The following is a 16289-nucleotide window of genomic DNA, read 5'->3' on the forward strand; positions in this document are numbered from 1 at the left end:
CTTCCCTTAGGATTTCCTCAGAGCAGAGTTGTTTGGTGGAAGTTGATGCTCCTTCTTCCTTTGTTGCTTGGTGTTGCCCTCTGTGTGCTGGAAGTTTCACAGAGAAGCTGATTTCTGTTGTTAACAAATAAGGTTTTGTTAAGGATGCACCACATGGAGACATCACACCGACACGGGGGCACCTTCCTGTGGCTATGGGATAGGGAGAGACACTGGGAGAGGGATAAAGTGGATAAAGAAGCAGCCCAGTGTGCTGCTCCTGAGGGATTGCCCGCGATGGGAGAGACATTTCTGAGAGGGAGAGTTTCTGCTGCACACACTCACCCCTCTCTTGCTTTGTTAGTAGGGATTTTCTATGGAAGCAGAGTCTTTGTTCCTTCCCAGTGCTCCTGGTCAGCCTCCTTTGCTAGGAAATGAGCAGGAACAGCAGATCTTGGGAAACAAAGCTCTTCTTTGCATGTAAATGCTCCTGAAGAATGGCAGCGACCCGGGAGACAAAGCAAAGCTTTTTGCACAGAGAAATGCAGGTCCTGGCTTCAATGCCATCCCCTCTGCAGTGCTGAGGGGCTGACAGGGTCCTGTTCCTCCCAAAGCCACCCAGGCCACTGGGGAGACCAGAGCTCCGAGGTCGCAGGTGGATGAACCTGGCGCTATTTTCTCATTTCGTGAAACTGGACTATAGGAATTTGACTGGGAGCAGCTCCTTGCTGGTTGGACCTGAAAGGGGAGGCTAGTTGTGTGTTGTTGCCTCCTTTCTGGCTGTCTTTGTTTTTAGTTTTCCCTTGCTGTCAATAAAAGTTCTACTTTTGGGAAGCCGGTCCGCCTGCCCCCTGTCCGTGCTTCCTGCCGGGATGCTGTGGCTGCCACAGGGGCTTTGCACCCAGAGAGGAAGCAATGCCTTCCTCCACCCTCGGTATTCCCCCCTGGCCTCGTGTGATCCGCTTATTTCAGGGATTTGGGATTGCACTGCACGCTCCTCAGTGTGGGGTTTGCCGTCTTGCTTGGCTCCTGGCGCTCCAGCTTTTTCCAAGCCTGGTATTTGGTGCTGGTGCAGGAAAATCTTTCCACCACCTCACCAGGACACTGGGCTGAGCCATGCTCCACCCTTGAAAGCACTTTGGAGGAGTTTCTGGCTGTGCCCTGTTCCCTGCTCCTCGCTGCAGGGGCCCAGACAGGATCCCCACCCACCAGGAAGAGACACAGGCAGCTCTCTGTGCCCCAGCTCTTCCCAGGCAGCTCTGCCTTAGTCCCAGGGCTGGAAAAGCATCTGTTGTCCCACTGTAAGGAGCCTCGCAGGCATTTGAGGAGCCTTCAGGGAGGGCCAAGCCCCTTTCCTCCCAAAGGAAGGGAGAAGGAATTGATGTTGTTGTGGGAGCATGGGAAAGGCAAGGCATTAAGAGGATGAGAGAGCTTGGGTGGTGCAATTCAGAGAATTCCCAGAGAAAATTACATGCCTGGGGAGCTGGAATTTAACCCTCTAGCAGGGGAGCTAAAACTAAGCTCAGCCCTGCTGCCAGTATGTGGCCAGGAGCTGTGTCCCCAGTGCCAGGACAATGACATGAACTGAGGGGAGCAGTGAGGAACAGCTCAAACCCCTGGATACCCACCCAGCTCTAGGTGTTCCCCTCCCATGGGATCAGCCCCAGGATTTCCCCTGGATGCAGCCCCCGGTGCCATCCTTTCCCCCAGAGACAAAGCCAAGGATGCATGAGCAGATGTAAATTTATTTCACAGCCAGGACCCATGCAGGGCCCAGGGAGGACTCAGAGCTGCAGCTCTCGTGCGGGCTCAGCCTCAGTTTTACTTTTCAGCCTCTTCTTTCTGTTCCTCTCCTTCCTCCTCCTCTTGCCAGTGGTGGGGACCGGGGAGGGAGTGGCTGGCACTGGCTCCCTGCCCGCTCCCTCCCGTGCCGGGGCATCGCTCAGGATGGTGTTGGATGCTTCCCCCAAGGATGGCAGCAGGGCCTGGGGATCAGCAGGGGCAGCAGCTGCAGGATGGCTCCGTGCCCCGTTTTCAGAAGAGCCTTTCTTTTTCAGACCTTTCCCTTTTTTTTTCTTATCTTTCTTTCTCCTCCTCTCTTTCTTGACTGCCCCGGGCGCTGTCCCGATGTGATGATCCACTGGGAGGGCTCCTCCCCCTGTGCTGCCCCACGGGGGGCTCAGGGGGACTCCCCTGGGCCTGGCTGCCCTGTCGATGAGCTCCCCCCCATATTCATACAGCACCGGCTCTCGGGGCACCGCCACGGCCACCGTGTTGTACGTCTTGCACCTGCCAAAATTGAGGAGGCACCACAGGGTGGGACAAGCCCGTGCAGGGGACGGTCCCCAGGGCAGGGGGCCACTCACCAGACATAGAGATAGGGCTCCACACACTCCTCCCTGTAGGTGAACTCGAAGCAGGGCACCTGGATGACGTTGAAGAAGGCCTGGCCCACCACCCGCGAGGCCGTGTCGTTCACCCGCCGCAGGCACTCCTTCAACCTGCCCGGGGCAGAGCCGGGCTCAGGGGGCTGCCACCCCCGGGGGGACGCCGGGCCGCCCTGGGGCGCGCTGGGGACGCTCACCTGCGGTCGCAGTCGCAGTGGCTGATGGTGTGCCAGCGCAGGTTGCGGTAGCCGTAGCGGGCGGTGAAGGGGTGGATGACGTGCTGGCAGTGGTCGTGGTCCCGGCAGCACCGGTCCGTGTCCCGGTGCTCCCCTGCAGGGAAACGGGGGCTACAGGCAGGGCTGGGGGGCCCACGTGCAGGGCTAGGGTTGAGCTAGGCTAGGACTAGGATCAGGATTAGATTGGATTGACACATGCGTGGAATCATACTGGGATGGGTAAGGATGGATGGGTAGGGGCTCAGCTGGACCAGCACTTGGGTGGGGACGAGGCTGGCACTGGGTTGGGGACTGGGCTGTGCCAATGCCACACTGGGGATGAGACTGGGACTAGAATGGAGTCCTGGAGCAGGGCCACGAGAGGGTTTAGGCTGGGGTCAGGATAGCAACTGGGAGTGGACCAGTATTGGGATGAGGACTGGAATGGCAGCAGGATGGACCACGGAGTAGGCTGGGGACAGAGGGTGGATCAAGAGTGGACCAGCACCAGAAAGAATTGTGACAGGGACTAGGCAGAGGTGAGCTGGGATTGGACTGGTTCTTGGGTGGGGACTGAACTGGGACAGACAGGGATTGAATTAGCATGGGAACAGGGGCTGGAGTAGACCAGTACTGGGATGGACTGGATTAGGATTGGTGGGGACTGACCCAGCACTGGGCTGGGCTGGAGCAGCACTGGGTTGGGGATGGGATGGGGATGGGGATGGGATGGGATGGGATGGGATGGGATGGGATGGGATGGGGATGGGGATGGGGATGGGGATGGGGAGAAGGGATTTGAGGAACGGAATTGGAAGGGATGGAAGGGAGTGGGATGGGATGGGAAGATACATGTAGCAGCATCCCTGCCGCCCTTACCCAGCTGCTCGTAGCTGTCCGCATTGCTGCCCGCACCGCACCACAGCGTCCCGGGGTAGGTGAGCCCGCGGCGGGCGCGGGCCCGTCCCGGCGGGGCCGCTCCGGGTGCAAGTGGCAGCAGGAGCAGGAGGAAGAGGAGGAGGAGGCGGCAGAGCAGCCCCGGGGCGCACATGGCACCGCGCCGCTCGCCGCCGTGGGGCCGCCTTATAGAGTAGCGCAGCCCGCCCACGCGGGGCGGCCCGGCACGGCTTGGCACGGCCCGGCACCGTGCGGAGGGTCCCGCAGAGCCGGGGTGCTGCAGCCGCTCCCGCAGCCGCGGCACGTCCCGCGCCGGCAGCCCACGGGGAAGGGGTCACCCCTCCCGGTGGGACCGGCCCCGTTGCTGTGGCAGCCGGTGGGGTGATGTGCCGGGACCGGTAACGAGCCGGCCCCAAACCCCCGCCCCGTGACGCACCGGCCCCCGCACAGCCCCCGGCCCCGGAGCGGCCTCCGACGGGAGAACGATGCTCCCTGCATCCCTGGCGTCCCACCCCCTGGATGCTTTGTGCAGCCCCGGATCCCAGCCCACAGATGCTCCCTGCATCCCCGTGTCCCTTGCCGCGGATGCTCCCCACATCTGCACGTCCCACCCCATGAGCGCGTCCTGCATCCCCGTGTCCCATCCCCAGGGACGCTCCCTGTGGCGCTGCATCCCATCCCGCAGATGTGCCTGTCACAGGACAGCGCAGAGCCCGGTGCCCAGCCGGGCTGGCAGCCCACACCGGCATTCCCAGAGCGCTGCCAGGGCTGTCCCTCCTGGCCAGCTCCTGCCCTTGGAGCCCATTGACAGTCAGGACACAGCCCTGGCTCACTGGGATGCTGTGGGAGCCAGCTCTCAGCGGGGCACGACAGTGCCTGGACACCCCAACAGGGACGTGAGCGGCCTCAAAAAAATCCCTGCGCTGCCCAAGACCGCCCAAAGCTGCAGGACATCCCCCTGAGCATCGCCCTGGCTCGCTGACCCTTGCATCACAGGGTGCCACACCACTGCGGCACCCACACTGGCACAGGCTGGGGACACCCCCGTGGGGTGCAAACACCACAGCCCCGTTGCTTCCCACCGCAGCACGGCCTGGCTGGGACAGCAGAGCCGGTAGGGGGACATCACTGGCCCATGGGAAGGGTTCCTGCCTGGCACTGTCCCAGCGTCCAGCTGGCCGAGGGCGCTGGCCCAGTGCCACAGGGGCTGCCCCCGCTCAGCTGTCGCTGTCTGTGACGCTCCCGTGACGGTCCTGCTCGGCTCAGCCCTGCCACCAGCACCCAGGTATGGAGCCAGAACGGGAACCCTGGGCCCTGGGGTGCCACGTGTGGGTGTGGGTGGGGGGGGCACCAGGCCGTGGGGAGCCCTGTGGAGAATGGAGGTGGGGAAATCTCACCGCCCTTCATGCTCAGTGCTTGCAGCGCCTGCAGTCCCCACGCATGGACCTGTGCCATGTCCCTGCCACCCGGGAGAAGGGCTGGTACCTGGCACTGATGGCCCCCAACGTCAAAGGTCCCAACTATGCCTGGCTGGACCCCTCCCGGCTCTACTGCCACCCGCAAGTACCCAGTGCCCGGGGTGGATGGCACCCGCGGGGTGCCAGGGAGGGCTGCATCTCCACGGGGCTGCTGGGGCACCCCGCTGTGGGTGCCCGTGGTGGGCTGCAGGCACCCAGCCCCTCCACTCTCCCCCCAGGGCTTGCAGGACTGCGTGGCCGACCTGCTGCAGCCCTTCCAGGGAGATGCCATCGACATGGTGGCCGGCATCGACGCCATGGGCTTCATCCTGGGTGAGCAGGACGCAGGTGACAGGCGAGCGCAGGGCCTCTGTCCCCTGTCCCTGGGGGTCCTGACAGTGCTGTGCCCACCTCCAGGCGCTGCGGCCGCTGCCACTCTGCGGAAAGGCTTCCTGGCCATCCGCAAAGCCGGGCACCTGTGTGTGCAGACGGTGGCACAGCCCTACAGCGACTACTCGGGCCGCCAGAAGGTGATGGAGGTCCGCACCGACGCCATCTCGCCGGGTGAGCCAGCGGGGTGCTCCCCTTCTGGGGGGCTGCAGTGTGGGCACGGGGCACTCACCCACGGCCTCTCCCCCCTCCAGGTCTGCGCATCCTTCTCGTGGACCAGTGGGTTGAAACTGGGGGCACCATGAGAGCGGCCATCGAGCTGGTGGAGCGGCTGGGGGGGGTCGTGGCAGGTAGGGGAGGGCACCCCAGGGTGCACCCATGGGTGGAGTGGGACCACCGTTCCCATAGGCTGTGGTGGCCAGTGCTGAGCCCCACTGTGTGTCCCCACAGGCGTCGCTGCCATCTGCATGGAGAACAGCGAGGGAGGGAAGTGGATCCAGGAGCGCTACAAGTGCTCCCACTGTGTCCCCCCCCGCCTGCAGCCCCGCTTCGACCAGCACCACTTTGGCTGGGACTGATGTGGGAGTGTCACCTCGTGTGTCCCCTGCAGCCCCCCGAGGGACACAGGGCTGCTGGCTCTGCAGGACAGGGATGCTCCTCGGTGGAAGAGGAACTCATCCTCAGTGGCAGCCATCCATCCTCCTGCTTGCCTTGAGCCTGGGGGGCTGCACCCAGGGACAGGGAGACCCACAGCCAGCCCCAGCCCCCTGCCCCCAGCCCCACACTTTTCTTACAAAGCATAAAAAAGATTTTATTACGAGAAAAGGGAGCCTGAGGACATCTCCCCCTGCGAGCAGTACCTGGGTTTGCATAGCTACAGGAGCCACACGGGTGCTCCTGCCCGCCCCAGCCAGGGGTGCCCAGGCAGGCGAGGGGCTGGGGGGGGCTGGGGGTGGCAGGGACGTCTCCTCGGGGCCGGCCGGGGTCGCCCCTCTTTGGTCCAGGGGTGTGAGCACGGAGCGGGCTGGGGCTGTCCCCTCACTGGCAGCACTTGGGTTTCTTGCGGGGCGTTGACAGGTACAGGTCGCTCTCCTTGCTGCTGATCCCTGAGGGACAGAGGAAGGAGGGACGGTGGCTGGGTGGGTGCGGGGACAAGGGGGACACCCACGTAGGGCTGGCCAGGGCTACTCACGCACGGTGTCGCCGATCCTGCGGGCGCTGCTGCCGCGCTCCAGCTCGGCCAGCACGCTGCTCTCAAAGGTCAGCGCCGCCACTCGGAAGAAGAAATCCCGCACGTTCTCCCCTGCCCCACAGGAAGAGACCCCCTGAGTGCCCCCTGACCTGGCTGACGCTGGGATCTGCATCCCTCCCCAGCCAGCTGGGACTCACCAGTGAGAGAGGAGACAGCCCAGTACTCTGCCTGCATCTCCTGGGCCACCTTGAGCGCGTCCTTCTCCATCAGGCTGTACTGTGCAGGGGTCTGCCAACCGAGCCGGACGTGGGTGGGTGACAGGGACAGCCAGGGCGCAGTTTGCCCACAGGGAGGGGGGGCACACTCACGCTCAGATCCTTCTTGGAGCCCACCAGGAAAAGGATCACGTTGGATGGGTCGTTCTCCTTCAGGGCGTCAGCCAGCCACTGCCTGTGGGAGCCACTGTCACCAGCTGCTGGCCAAGCACTGCCCTCGTGCTCACACACCACAGCAGCCCCACAACCCCTCTCTATCCAGCCCTTAAGGCCCCCACGCTCATCCCTGGCCCCACTGCTGGGCCATGTGTCACCTACCGTGTGTGCTCCAGGGACCCCACGTCGTTGACATCGAAGACAATCACGATGGCTGGGGAGGAAGGAAGGGTGAGACGGGGACAGGGACAGGGACAGGGACAGTGGGGTGGGCAGCTGGGCTGCCGTGGGGAGCTCACCCTGTGCTCCCCGGTAGTAGGTGGAGGCGATGCACTTGAAACGCTCCTGGCCGGCCGTGTCCCACCTGAGGGGGGGTGTGGGAGGTGAGGAGGGGTTGCAGGGGTGTGTGGGGAGGGGGCTGGCACCTACTCACAGCTGCAGGCTGAAGGGCACGCCCAGCACCTCAAACCGCTCCATCTCGAAATCCACCCCGATGGTCGCCTTGTAGTTCTTATCAAAAGTGTCCTTGCAAAACCTGGGGGGGAGTGAGGGGGGTATCAACATCCCCTGACCCCCTCATCCCAACCCCTTGGGGGCTCAGCGTCCAGAGTCTGGCTGGAGCTGGGCTCAGCCCAAGGTGCTGCTGCCCTTTGGGGGAGAGGGGTCACTTCCCCCCCCTCGCCATCCCCCTCCAAGCCTCTCCGAGGGTCCCGTTACCGGTTGATCAGGCAGGTCTTCCCCACCGAGAGGTCGCCCACCACGATGATCTTGGAGATCTTGAACCTGCAGCGCGGGGGACGCGCGGCTCAGCAGGGTGGGGGGCGCACCCCCCCCCCCCCTCACGGCTGACCCCGGGGGCAGAGGGGCTCTTAGGGTGGGCGGGCATCACCCCACGGCCCCTCGCGTCCGCGGCGCTCCGCATCCCGGCCCTGCCGCAGCTCATCCCGGACCCCCGTGCCCGCCCCGGCCCCGTGTTCCCCCCCGTGTCCCCCCCGCGCCGCATTCCAGCGCCGTGACGCAGGGCTCGGCGTCGGGCAGCGCCGGCAGCCACGCGGCGCCCACGCTGGGGACCCCCACCCGCGGCTGGCGGCACCGCGGGCCCCTCGTCACCCCCCCCCCACCGCAGCAGCGGGGACCCCAAAAGCAGGCGGGACTGACCCCACAGTGCCCGTCCGCTGCTCCTGGCAGGCGCTGGCCACCGTGGGGTGGAAGGCGGCGCGGGTGTGCAGGGCGGCCTCCTTCCGAAAACACTGTGCGGGGGACAAAGAGGGACAGCGGGGTGACCGCGGGGCTCGGCCGGGTCACCCCCGGGCCGGCGTGTCCCCCTGCTCACCGGGGGCAGGTCGGCGATGACCCTGTCCCTGCGGACCGGAGCCAGCACGTTCATGGTCCGTGGGTGGCCGCGGGAGCAGGGATGGGATGAGGGTCACCGCGAGGTCTGGGGACAGAGAGAGCAAGGAGTGGCGATGTCCCCGCGTCACAGTTGTCCCCGTGAACAGCATTTTGGGGCATGGTTGTCCCCGTGCCCCCAGGTGGGGCTGTCCCCTTATCCCAACAGTCTCCACTTTCCCCAGGACACGGCTGTGGCTGTGTCCTGATTCCCCACGTCACCAAGGATGGCTGTCCCCACATCCCTGCCACCTCGAGCCGTGGCTGTCCTCACACCCTGGGGCACAGCTGTCCCAGTGCCCCAGCCACCCCCGCATCCCGAGTGTGCCATCCCAGGGTATCAGCGTCCCCCTGCCCTCAGGTGTGGCTGTCCCGCGGTGTCCCACACCCCGGGACACAGCTGGACACAGCTGTCCCCGTGTCCCACCGCCCTCACATTCCTGCGCACCCGGGTACCGCTGTCCCCATGATCCATCCATCCCCGTGTCGCAGCTGTCCCCAGGGTATCACTGTCCCTGCCCCGCAATCTCTCTGTCCCCAAATCCCCCCCAACCCCATCCCCGTGTCCCACCCGTGTCCCGCCCGTCCCCGTGTCCGCCGTGCACAGACCCCGCCGTCCCCTCGCCTCATCCCAGTCCAAGATCAAGCTCTCCCCGCCTCGTCCCTGTCCCCACGGCGAGGGAATGAAGCGGGGTGTCCCCGTTACCGCCAACCTCACAGCGCCGGTAGCGGTGCTCGGTGCTTCGCGCCCAGTCCCGGAGTAACCGGCGTCCTGGCCCCTCCCACGCCCCCGAACGGGGGCGTGGGAGGGGCCAGGACGCCGGTTACTCCGGGACTGGGCCATTGCGCTGCTACCACCGCGGTGGGACCCCGGTAATCCCCCGCCACCCCGGGGCTCACCCCGGTCCCGCACCGCCACGACGGCGGGAAGGGACAGCAGCGCGCCAGACTACAACTCCCATGACGCCCCACGGCGCACGGGGACACCGCTGCGCGTGCGCGCAGGAGCCCGTCAGTGAGTACTACCACTACCGGCATGCTTCGAAGGTGTCGCGAGAGTTGGGGCGGCGGGGCGATGGGGGATTCCGTCTTGCTCCCGCGAGATTTGGGGGTATAAGCCCGTGCGGCGCGGCGTGGGAGACCCCTTTCGGCTTCCGCCTGGCCAAGATGGCGCCGAAGGCGAAGAAGGAGGGTGAGGGCGCGGGGCGCTGGCTCCGTGTTGGCGGCGCGGGGCGGCGTGTGGGGTCCCGCGGGGTGCTGGTGTACGTCGAGAGAGGGCCCGAGCTGAGCGAAACGGGGAGTAGCGCAGGGTTCCAGCGCTGTGTTAGGCGCGGGCACGTGTAGGTGGCGGGACAGGCCTGCCGGGTTGTCTGAGGGAGGTGGGGGATGTTCCCATCTCGATGCTGGGACTCGTGCGTGGGGAGGGAATAAGTGCCTTTTTCCGCACGGAAGCGGGAGGCTTTTAACTCAGTTGGGCATTTTGGGGCTCCTCTCGGTTGGATGAGGGAGCGCGGGCCGCTGGGTGAGGTCCTGCTCATGGAGCGGGGGAAGCCGTGCGCGGCCGGGGAGCGCGCCCCGACCCTGCAGATCCCTGTGGTGCTGACTGAGCTCTCCTCGCAGCTGTGCCTCCGAAGACAGAGGCTAAGGCAAAGGCGCTGAAGGCCAAGAAGGCCGTCCTGAAGGGGGTCCACAGCCACAAGAAGAAGAAGATCCGCACGTCGCCCACTTTCCGCAGGCCCAAGACGCTGCGGCTGCGGAGGCAGCCCAAATACCCCCGGAAGAGCGCCCCACGGAGAAACAAGTGCGTGGGGGATGTGTGTGGAGGCTCTGCCCTGCGGGGGGGTTTGGAGGGTGGGAGCAGCCCCGTGAATGGGCTGGAGTGGGGACCTGGTGCCTTGGGATGCAGGTGATGATTTTAAGCGACCAAAGCCTGAGAGTTTGTGATTATGACCTTAGGTGACTGATGCACCCCAAAGAAAGCCCCTGAAATTCAGAGGAGCAGCCGCCAGCCCTCTGTTAATCACAGGGCCTCTCTTGCAGGCTGGACCATTATGCCATTATCAAGTTCCCTCTGACCACAGAATCAGCGATGAAGAAGATTGAGGATAACAACACTCTGGTGTTCATCGTGGATGTCAAGGCAAACAAGCACCAGATCAAACAGGCTGTCAAGAAGCTGTACGATATCGATGTGGCCAAGGTCAACACGTTGATCAGGTGAGAAGGGGGAGAATGGGTCCCTGGTGGGTGTGAGGTGCTTCTTTTTAGCAGAAAATGGGAACACGTGTGTGAGATTCAGCAGATGTGGGATAAAGCTCCATGGATAAGTGCAGCTTTTGACTGAGCACATCTTGGTGGAAGTGGGAGATGTTGGCAGGCCAGAGGATTGGTTTCCTCAGGGGGCTCTTTGCCTCTTCAAGGAGCACCTCTGACACGCAGGGAGTCCTGTGCAGATGATGTAAACTTTGATTCCACTGAGTAATGTGATGCTTCCAAAGGAACCACTGATGCACATGGGAGTTGCAGGAATGTGGAGCAGGGGGGAGGAGTTGCCTCTGTCCTGATGCCTCCTGTTCCTCTCTAGGCCTGATGGAGAGAAGAAGGCTTACGTCCGACTGGCTCCAGATTATGATGCACTGGATGTGGCCAACAAGGTGAGATGTCTCTAAAACATGGAAGCTTTTTTTTTTTTTTTTTGCACCTTGTCTCGTGTCTCCTCCACTGATCGTTCTTCCTGAGTTTCTCCATGAGGTATTTGTGTGGTGGCACTTGTGTGGCCTTGTAGCCAGGCAGGATCTGGGTGCTGAGGAGCCACGCTCTCAGTCAGTTCAAGGTGGTTGAGGTAGGCAGGAGGCAGAGGTGGTACAGAGCGGAGTAGGGAAATGTACAGCACAAGGATCACTGTGGAATAAATGTACAAAGTGGATGTGCAAAGCTCTTGGGCTGGTCTGGGAGGAGGAAGCCTTGGAGGACAGGAATCCTGGGGAGATGCAGCCATGGCAGTGATGTCTGTGGTGGAGGCTCTGCCTTTCTGCCACCATAACATCTGTTTTAACACCCTTTGCTTCTTTCCAGATTGGAATCATCTAAACTGCATCTGCCGAGGACTGTACAGACTAATAAACATTGTGACACCACTGAGGGCTCTTGTGTTTTGTGACAGCAGAGCCCGTGTGAAAGAGAGCACCCAGCAAACTTCTGGGCCTTCACTTCATTACAGGGGTTCCTCCTTCCCTTCCTGGCAGTGGGTGGGCAGAGCTGACTGCATCACGAGAGGGCTGTGCAGGGGCACTGCTGCCCTACTCAGAGGGTGTCTGGGGTCCTGTCAGCGTGAGGTGACACCTAAATCTCAAGTATCTCTTCGTTTTTCCCCAGACCTGTTGTGTCTTGCACTTTCTTGCACAGGGTAATTAGGATGTGTTTGTGATCAGTGTTTTGGGTGTCCTGTGTCGCTTCCTTGTGGAGCAGACCACGGGTGGCCAAAACAAAAACCTGTCAGTGGCTCTGATGTGACACAGGTGACCTGTCACACCATTTCCCCAGCGTATCAGCTCCCTGCTTATGCTGCAGGTTCACTTGGAACCCTCCTGCTAATCCAGCAGTGGAGGCTTTGTGGGTTTTTCTGGCACAATCTCCACTCCATCTGCTTGCAGCGTGAGTTTCCCTGTTGCTGTTCTCACAGGGTTCACTGTCCTCAGGGTTGTTTCCAAATGCTGCCGTTGCTGCCTCTGCAATGTTTGGCTTTAAGTGTCTAGATGAAACCAGGTTTTAGAGTGTTTGGAGTCAGGAGACTGTGGAGCACTGGGTGAGAAGGGAATGGGGGAATTATGGAAAAGTCTTCAGGCTACTTGACCTTAAGTACCTACTTAGACTTGACTGAGAAAGATGATGAAAGCCATGACCAAATATTGATTGGAGTATTTGGGCTCTTGAAGGGTGGGACACCGAGTTCCTTCAGGCCTCTTGTGGAGGGTGGTGGATGAAAAGCAGGAGCTGCCTTCAGGACTAGGGTGGAGCTTTGTGCTGGGTTGTGTGGCCCTGGCTTGACACCCCTCCCCTTGACAGCCCCCTTGGGCTTGGGGGAGGTGGGCAGGAGGTGTTCCCTGCCTGCTGTAAGGGATGAAGAACTGCCTGGAGGGACGAGTGCTGCTTCCCTGGCACCACCAACCCAGCCTCTTCCCTGTGGATGCATAGCAGCAGGGTGCCCTGACCCCCAGGCACCTTTTTACATGTAGTCACATGTAAGAAAGAGGTGGGAGAAGTTGCCCCTCTTGTAGCAAAGCTGCTGTCATTGCTGGACAAGAATTGGGTCTGGAGAGCCTGGATGTGCTGCAGCCAGAGGCTGGAGGGATTCCACATCAGCATGACTTGCAGTCAGCCTTAGCCTTACCTCAGCTCAGCCCAGTGGTGCTGCCCTGGTACTTCTCTTGCTCCTGGCTGCCAGCCTGCCTGATCCACAGCTGCACTGCTGGGGGATGCTCCAGGAGGGGAACAGCAGGGAGCTGTGCTCCCTCCTTCGGGCAGCTTTGTCATGCCTGGCCTTCCACACTGGTTTAAGGACAGGGGAAGTGTGGGCTGGTCTAAGCCTGTGACCTGCTGGGACAGAGCTGTGTCTGCTTCAAGTGGAGAGACAAGGGAGAATGTGTGCAGCGATAGGGGAAAATTAATGTTTGGGCCTAGCTGTGATTGCAGGTGCAGTCATCTAAACTGCAAAGAAGCCATGAGGCTTAAGCTGCAGCTGGCAGATGCACACAGCTGTTGGGATGTGCTGCTGAGAGCAAGGCTGGGCCCTGCCGGGGCTGCTGAGCTCTGCTTCGAGCAAGGAGGGACGAGGCAGCAGGTTTGGAGCTGGTATCGATCCTTGCCCACACTGTCCCAGCTATCACATCTCTGTTCCAGCTGCCAGGCTGTTCCTGGCACTGGTGTCAATGCACACCAGGGAGTCCCACCAGCATCCAGATCCTGTGGGGTGTTCCCTGGCTCTCTGGTGGAAAGGTGATCCCCCACTGCCTCCCCTTAATCACTGGCTTATTTCAACCGCAGTGCCTGTCTCTGCCTGAGCCGGGCAGGTGCTGGGGAGGGTGGGACAGATCCTGCCTGGAGCAGGATCCTGCTGGGCAGGAGTCCCTCTAAGCCCTGCTGCTAACACTGATCCTGGAGCTGTCACATCAGCAGGATTTGCCTCTCTGGTGCTCCACAGGACCGGCTGGGCCAGTTCTGGCCCTACTCTCCCAGGGAGCTGAATCCCCTTCTGCAAGAGCTGCTGGAACCACCCTGGTCCTGTGGCTGCAGGAGAGGGGCCAGCATGCTCATGGGGCTGCAGCTGCACTGCGCCAGTGAAGACTGCTCCAGGGGGATGCAAGCATGCAGCAATCTTCCAGGAAGAGCCCTTGGCCTCACATGGCTTTTCCATGCCAGCTCCACTTCACGTGGCTGCCGGGTGAGTCACACAGGCCAGCCAGGCTCCTCACCGCCAGGCTGGAGACAGGCAGGTCAGGCACTGCCACAAGGCTCGGTACCTCTCCTGGTTCCCTTCAACTGTTCCCTGCACAACCCTGGGTCTCTGGAAGAGCAGAGGAATGAGGAAGAAGAGGGGAACCCATCCACGTGAGAGACAGAGTTGTGCTGTTCAACGCTCAACTGGGTTGGCAGGACCCAGCAGGCTGAAAGGTCCCTAGAACAAAGCGAGCAGCAGGAATGTGCCCTGTCCCTCCCTGAGAACTGCCAGCCCTCCTCTGGGAATGGGGCACATCCTTTCCCAGAGCCCTGGCCCAGGGGGAGTCCCCGACCTGCTCTGCCCCACAGAAGAGCCAGCCCAGGTGTGCTGCGGCAGCAGTAAATAGACCGATTTTAATGCACATAACACCCAACATCACCACGGGAGGGACTCATCCCCTCCCTCACAACCCTTCCAGGCATCAGCTGCAAAGCACAGCCACCCCTGGCCCTCCAGCTGCCTGCAGGGAAGCTGGCTTGGGCTGCTTCTCCATCGGCCGTGCCTCTGGCTTCAGCAGCATCCCTGCAGCTCGGTGAAGCTGTCGGGCTGGTCCGGCAGGGAAGCGCTTTTAGGCAGCGGAGCGGGTGAAGGCAGGGCCTGGGGCCAGGGAGCGAGCCCTAAGGCACATCAGAGCAGCTTTGGAGGGCCCAAAACTTCCAGGAGCCGGGAGCCCGGGTCCCCCTTGGCGCGCACGTCTCAGTCTATCAGAAACTTCTCACCGTCTACATCTCTCCCCGCAGAGCCCTTGCGCAGGGAGGGGAAAAAATCGGAGCGGAGGAGGCGGGAGAAGTACATGAGGATCATGGCGTCGAGCAGCAGGAGGTTGGCGGTGAGGAAGGCACCCTGGCCCTGCACCTCCACGTAGCGGAGGAAGTACCAGGTGAGGTAAGCCTGGGGCGCCAGGCGGAAGGCGAAGTACATCACCAGGTTGATGTACTTGTTGGCCTCGTAGAGCGCCGGGGAAGGCACGTTGCTCATCTTCAGCAGCATGCGCACCGTGAGGAAGATGTTGCTCACCTCCACCAGCAGCAGCAGCACCGCTGCCACCAGGAAGCGGCCTGTGACGATGAGCGAGACGAAGGCAGAGATGGCCTGGGACACACATACACACACACAGAGCAGGGTCAGCTCACCTTGCCCTAGGGAAAGCGAGTCCTTCCCTGCCCTCAGTGAGAGCGCACAGCTCTGCTCCCCCCACCCAGAGATCCCAGCAGGCACCAGAACTTAGAGAAAACCAGTGTGGAAAGCCAGATCCCCCTAGGACCAGTTACACCTCCCTGTGCTGGGACGAGCCTCCAGCTCTTCCCCCTCCCAGCTCGGCAGCCTGTCTGGCTCCAGGCGCTCGGAGCCGATGCTGGCAGGCGTCCTGCCCCGCCAGGCGCCCTCGCCTTGTTGATGCAGAGCCTACCTGGCAGCCAGGGCGAGACACAGAGAAGGGCTCCAGCTTGCCCTGCCATAGCCCATGAAACCTGGGTGGGCTGAGCCTCAGGATGTGTGGTAGCCCACCGTGCTGGCCATACTCACCATGGCATGGTGCACCAGGTACTCCCAAGATGAGCGGGACTGATGGTTGAAGATGATGTCAAGGGTGTCGTGGATGAAGTAGCCTGTGGGATGAAGGAGAGCGTTCAGAAGGTCTGGCTTGTGCACCGTGACCCACTGTGGAAAGGAGGAGCAGCAAGGAGGAGGAGGGTGGTGTGACTGCTCTTCAGGTGTCAGAAACACCTCCACCCCGTCTGGGTATGGAGAGACGGCTATTCCCTGGGGGTTGGCAGCCTGTGGGCTCCACGCTGTGATTAAGGCAGGAGGCATGGAGCTGCCCAGCCCTTGAGCCAGTGGCTCGTCCCGAGCCAGCATACCGGGCGAAGCTGAGCAGGGAGTGGGCAAAGTCCGGCGGGGCGGCTGCGGCCACTGCCCTGCCTGGCTCCTTACCTGAGGAAAAGCAGACCAGCAGGTGCCCTGAGACGCTGTAGCCGTCCTGGATGTCGGAGAGCAGCTCCGGAGAGTGCCAGAGGCTGGAAGTGACGAGAGGAGGAAGGGGGTCAGCCTAGGCTCCGGGACGGGGAACAAGGGGACCCCCTACCCCCTGCCCAGTCCCCAGGAGTGCCCAGTTCGCAGCGTGCGCACCGTGCCCGCCGCTCCCCGCGCTGCCCGGTACCTGAAGAGGGCCCATAGCCCGGCCAGCACGGAGTGTGCGAAAGAGACCAGGAGATTCCTCCAGCGCCAGACGCGGCCGGGACGGCTCCGTACGGCGGCGGGCTGTGGCACGGCCAGGGCCAGCCGGCGCAGTGCCCCGAAGATCGCCACGCTGCCGCCCACCAGCGCCGCCGAGGCCGCCCGCCAGCCCGGGCCCATCGCGCCCAGTCCGGCGGCGCGCGGCCGCGGCGGGCGGGGCCGCGGGGCCACGCCCCTCCCCGACCACACCCCAGCGCCGGCCACGCCCCCCGCATGCGCC

The 16289-nt window shown here is 62.7% G+C and overlaps 5 protein-coding genes and 2 non-coding genes across 9 annotated transcripts; 4 read left to right on the top strand and 3 right to left on the bottom strand.

Annotated features, from left to right (window-relative positions):
- Nucleotides 1–1708: 1708 nt before the first annotated feature.
- On the bottom strand, nt 1709–3830 carry PROCA1 (protein interacting with cyclin A1). Of its 2 annotated transcripts, none has more exons than XM_053961427.1 (4): nt 3461–3830; nt 2564–2696; nt 2346–2480; nt 1709–2268 (listed from the first exon to the last, which is right to left on the bottom strand). In XM_053961427.1, exons 1-4 carry the CDS (start codon nt 3630–3632, stop codon nt 1764–1766), a joined length of 945 nt encoding a protein of 314 aa, XP_053817402.1. In that variant the 5' UTR covers nt 3633–3830; the 3' UTR covers nt 1709–1763. The 2 variants fall into 2 exon arrangements, with proteins under 2 accessions (XP_053817402.1, XP_053817403.1); XM_053961428.1 differs by having other exon boundaries at nt 1824–1964.
- An 839-nt stretch (nt 3831–4669) lies between these two features.
- Nucleotides 4670–6000, top strand: LOC128798184 (adenine phosphoribosyltransferase-like). Of its 2 annotated transcripts, none has more exons than XM_053961475.1 (6): nt 4670–4763; nt 4892–5041; nt 5175–5268; nt 5353–5499; nt 5580–5675; nt 5776–6000. In XM_053961475.1, the coding sequence occupies exons 2-6, from the start codon at nt 4919–4921 to the stop codon at nt 5901–5903; spliced, it is 588 nt and encodes a 195-aa protein (XP_053817450.1). In that variant the 5' UTR covers nt 4670–4763; nt 4892–4918; the 3' UTR covers nt 5904–6000. The 2 variants fall into 2 exon arrangements, with proteins under 2 accessions (XP_053817450.1, XP_053817451.1); XM_053961476.1 differs by having other exon boundaries at nt 5383–5499.
- A 220-nt stretch (nt 6001–6220) lies between these two features.
- RAB34 (RAB34, member RAS oncogene family) lies at nt 6221–9307 on the bottom strand. Its single transcript, XM_053961473.1, has 11 exons — nt 9238–9307; nt 8282–8386; nt 8107–8198; nt 7666–7731; nt 7382–7483; nt 7248–7312; nt 7111–7162; nt 6886–6967; nt 6715–6805; nt 6518–6628; nt 6221–6431 (listed from the first exon to the last, which is right to left on the bottom strand). Exons 2-11 carry the CDS (start codon nt 8333–8335, stop codon nt 6364–6366), a joined length of 783 nt encoding a protein of 260 aa, XP_053817448.1. The 5' UTR covers nt 8336–8386; nt 9238–9307; the 3' UTR covers nt 6221–6363.
- A 129-nt stretch (nt 9308–9436) lies between these two features.
- On the top strand, nt 9437–11474 carry RPL23A (ribosomal protein L23a). Its single transcript, XM_053961474.1, has 5 exons — nt 9437–9529; nt 9958–10138; nt 10378–10554; nt 10922–10991; nt 11413–11474. Exons 1-5 carry the CDS (start codon nt 9505–9507, stop codon nt 11425–11427), a joined length of 468 nt encoding a protein of 155 aa, XP_053817449.1. The 5' UTR covers nt 9437–9504; the 3' UTR covers nt 11428–11474.
- Nucleotides 10237–10307, top strand: LOC128798350 (small nucleolar RNA Z17). Its single transcript, XR_008434405.1, has one exon. It is a non-coding gene; the product is annotated as a small nucleolar RNA Z17 (small nucleolar RNA).
- Nucleotides 10785–10850, top strand: LOC128798349 (small nucleolar RNA SNORD42). Its single transcript, XR_008434404.1, has one exon. It is a non-coding gene; the product is annotated as a small nucleolar RNA SNORD42 (small nucleolar RNA).
- Nucleotides 11475–14159: 2685 nt separating the features above from the next.
- TLCD1 (TLC domain containing 1) lies at nt 14160–16209 on the bottom strand. The gene is made up of 4 exons (XM_053961267.1): nt 15993–16209; nt 15767–15849; nt 15359–15441; nt 14160–14926 (listed from the first exon to the last, which is right to left on the bottom strand). Exons 1-4 carry the CDS (start codon nt 16187–16189, stop codon nt 14531–14533), a joined length of 759 nt encoding a protein of 252 aa, XP_053817242.1. The 5' UTR covers nt 16190–16209; the 3' UTR covers nt 14160–14530.
- Nucleotides 16210–16289: the final 80 nt, after the last annotated feature.

The sequence above is a fragment of the Vidua chalybeata genome, chromosome 20, assembly GCF_026979565.1.
Source record: "Vidua chalybeata isolate OUT-0048 chromosome 20, bVidCha1 merged haplotype, whole genome shotgun sequence".
Lineage (NCBI taxonomy): Eukaryota > Metazoa > Chordata > Aves > Passeriformes > Viduidae > Vidua > Vidua chalybeata.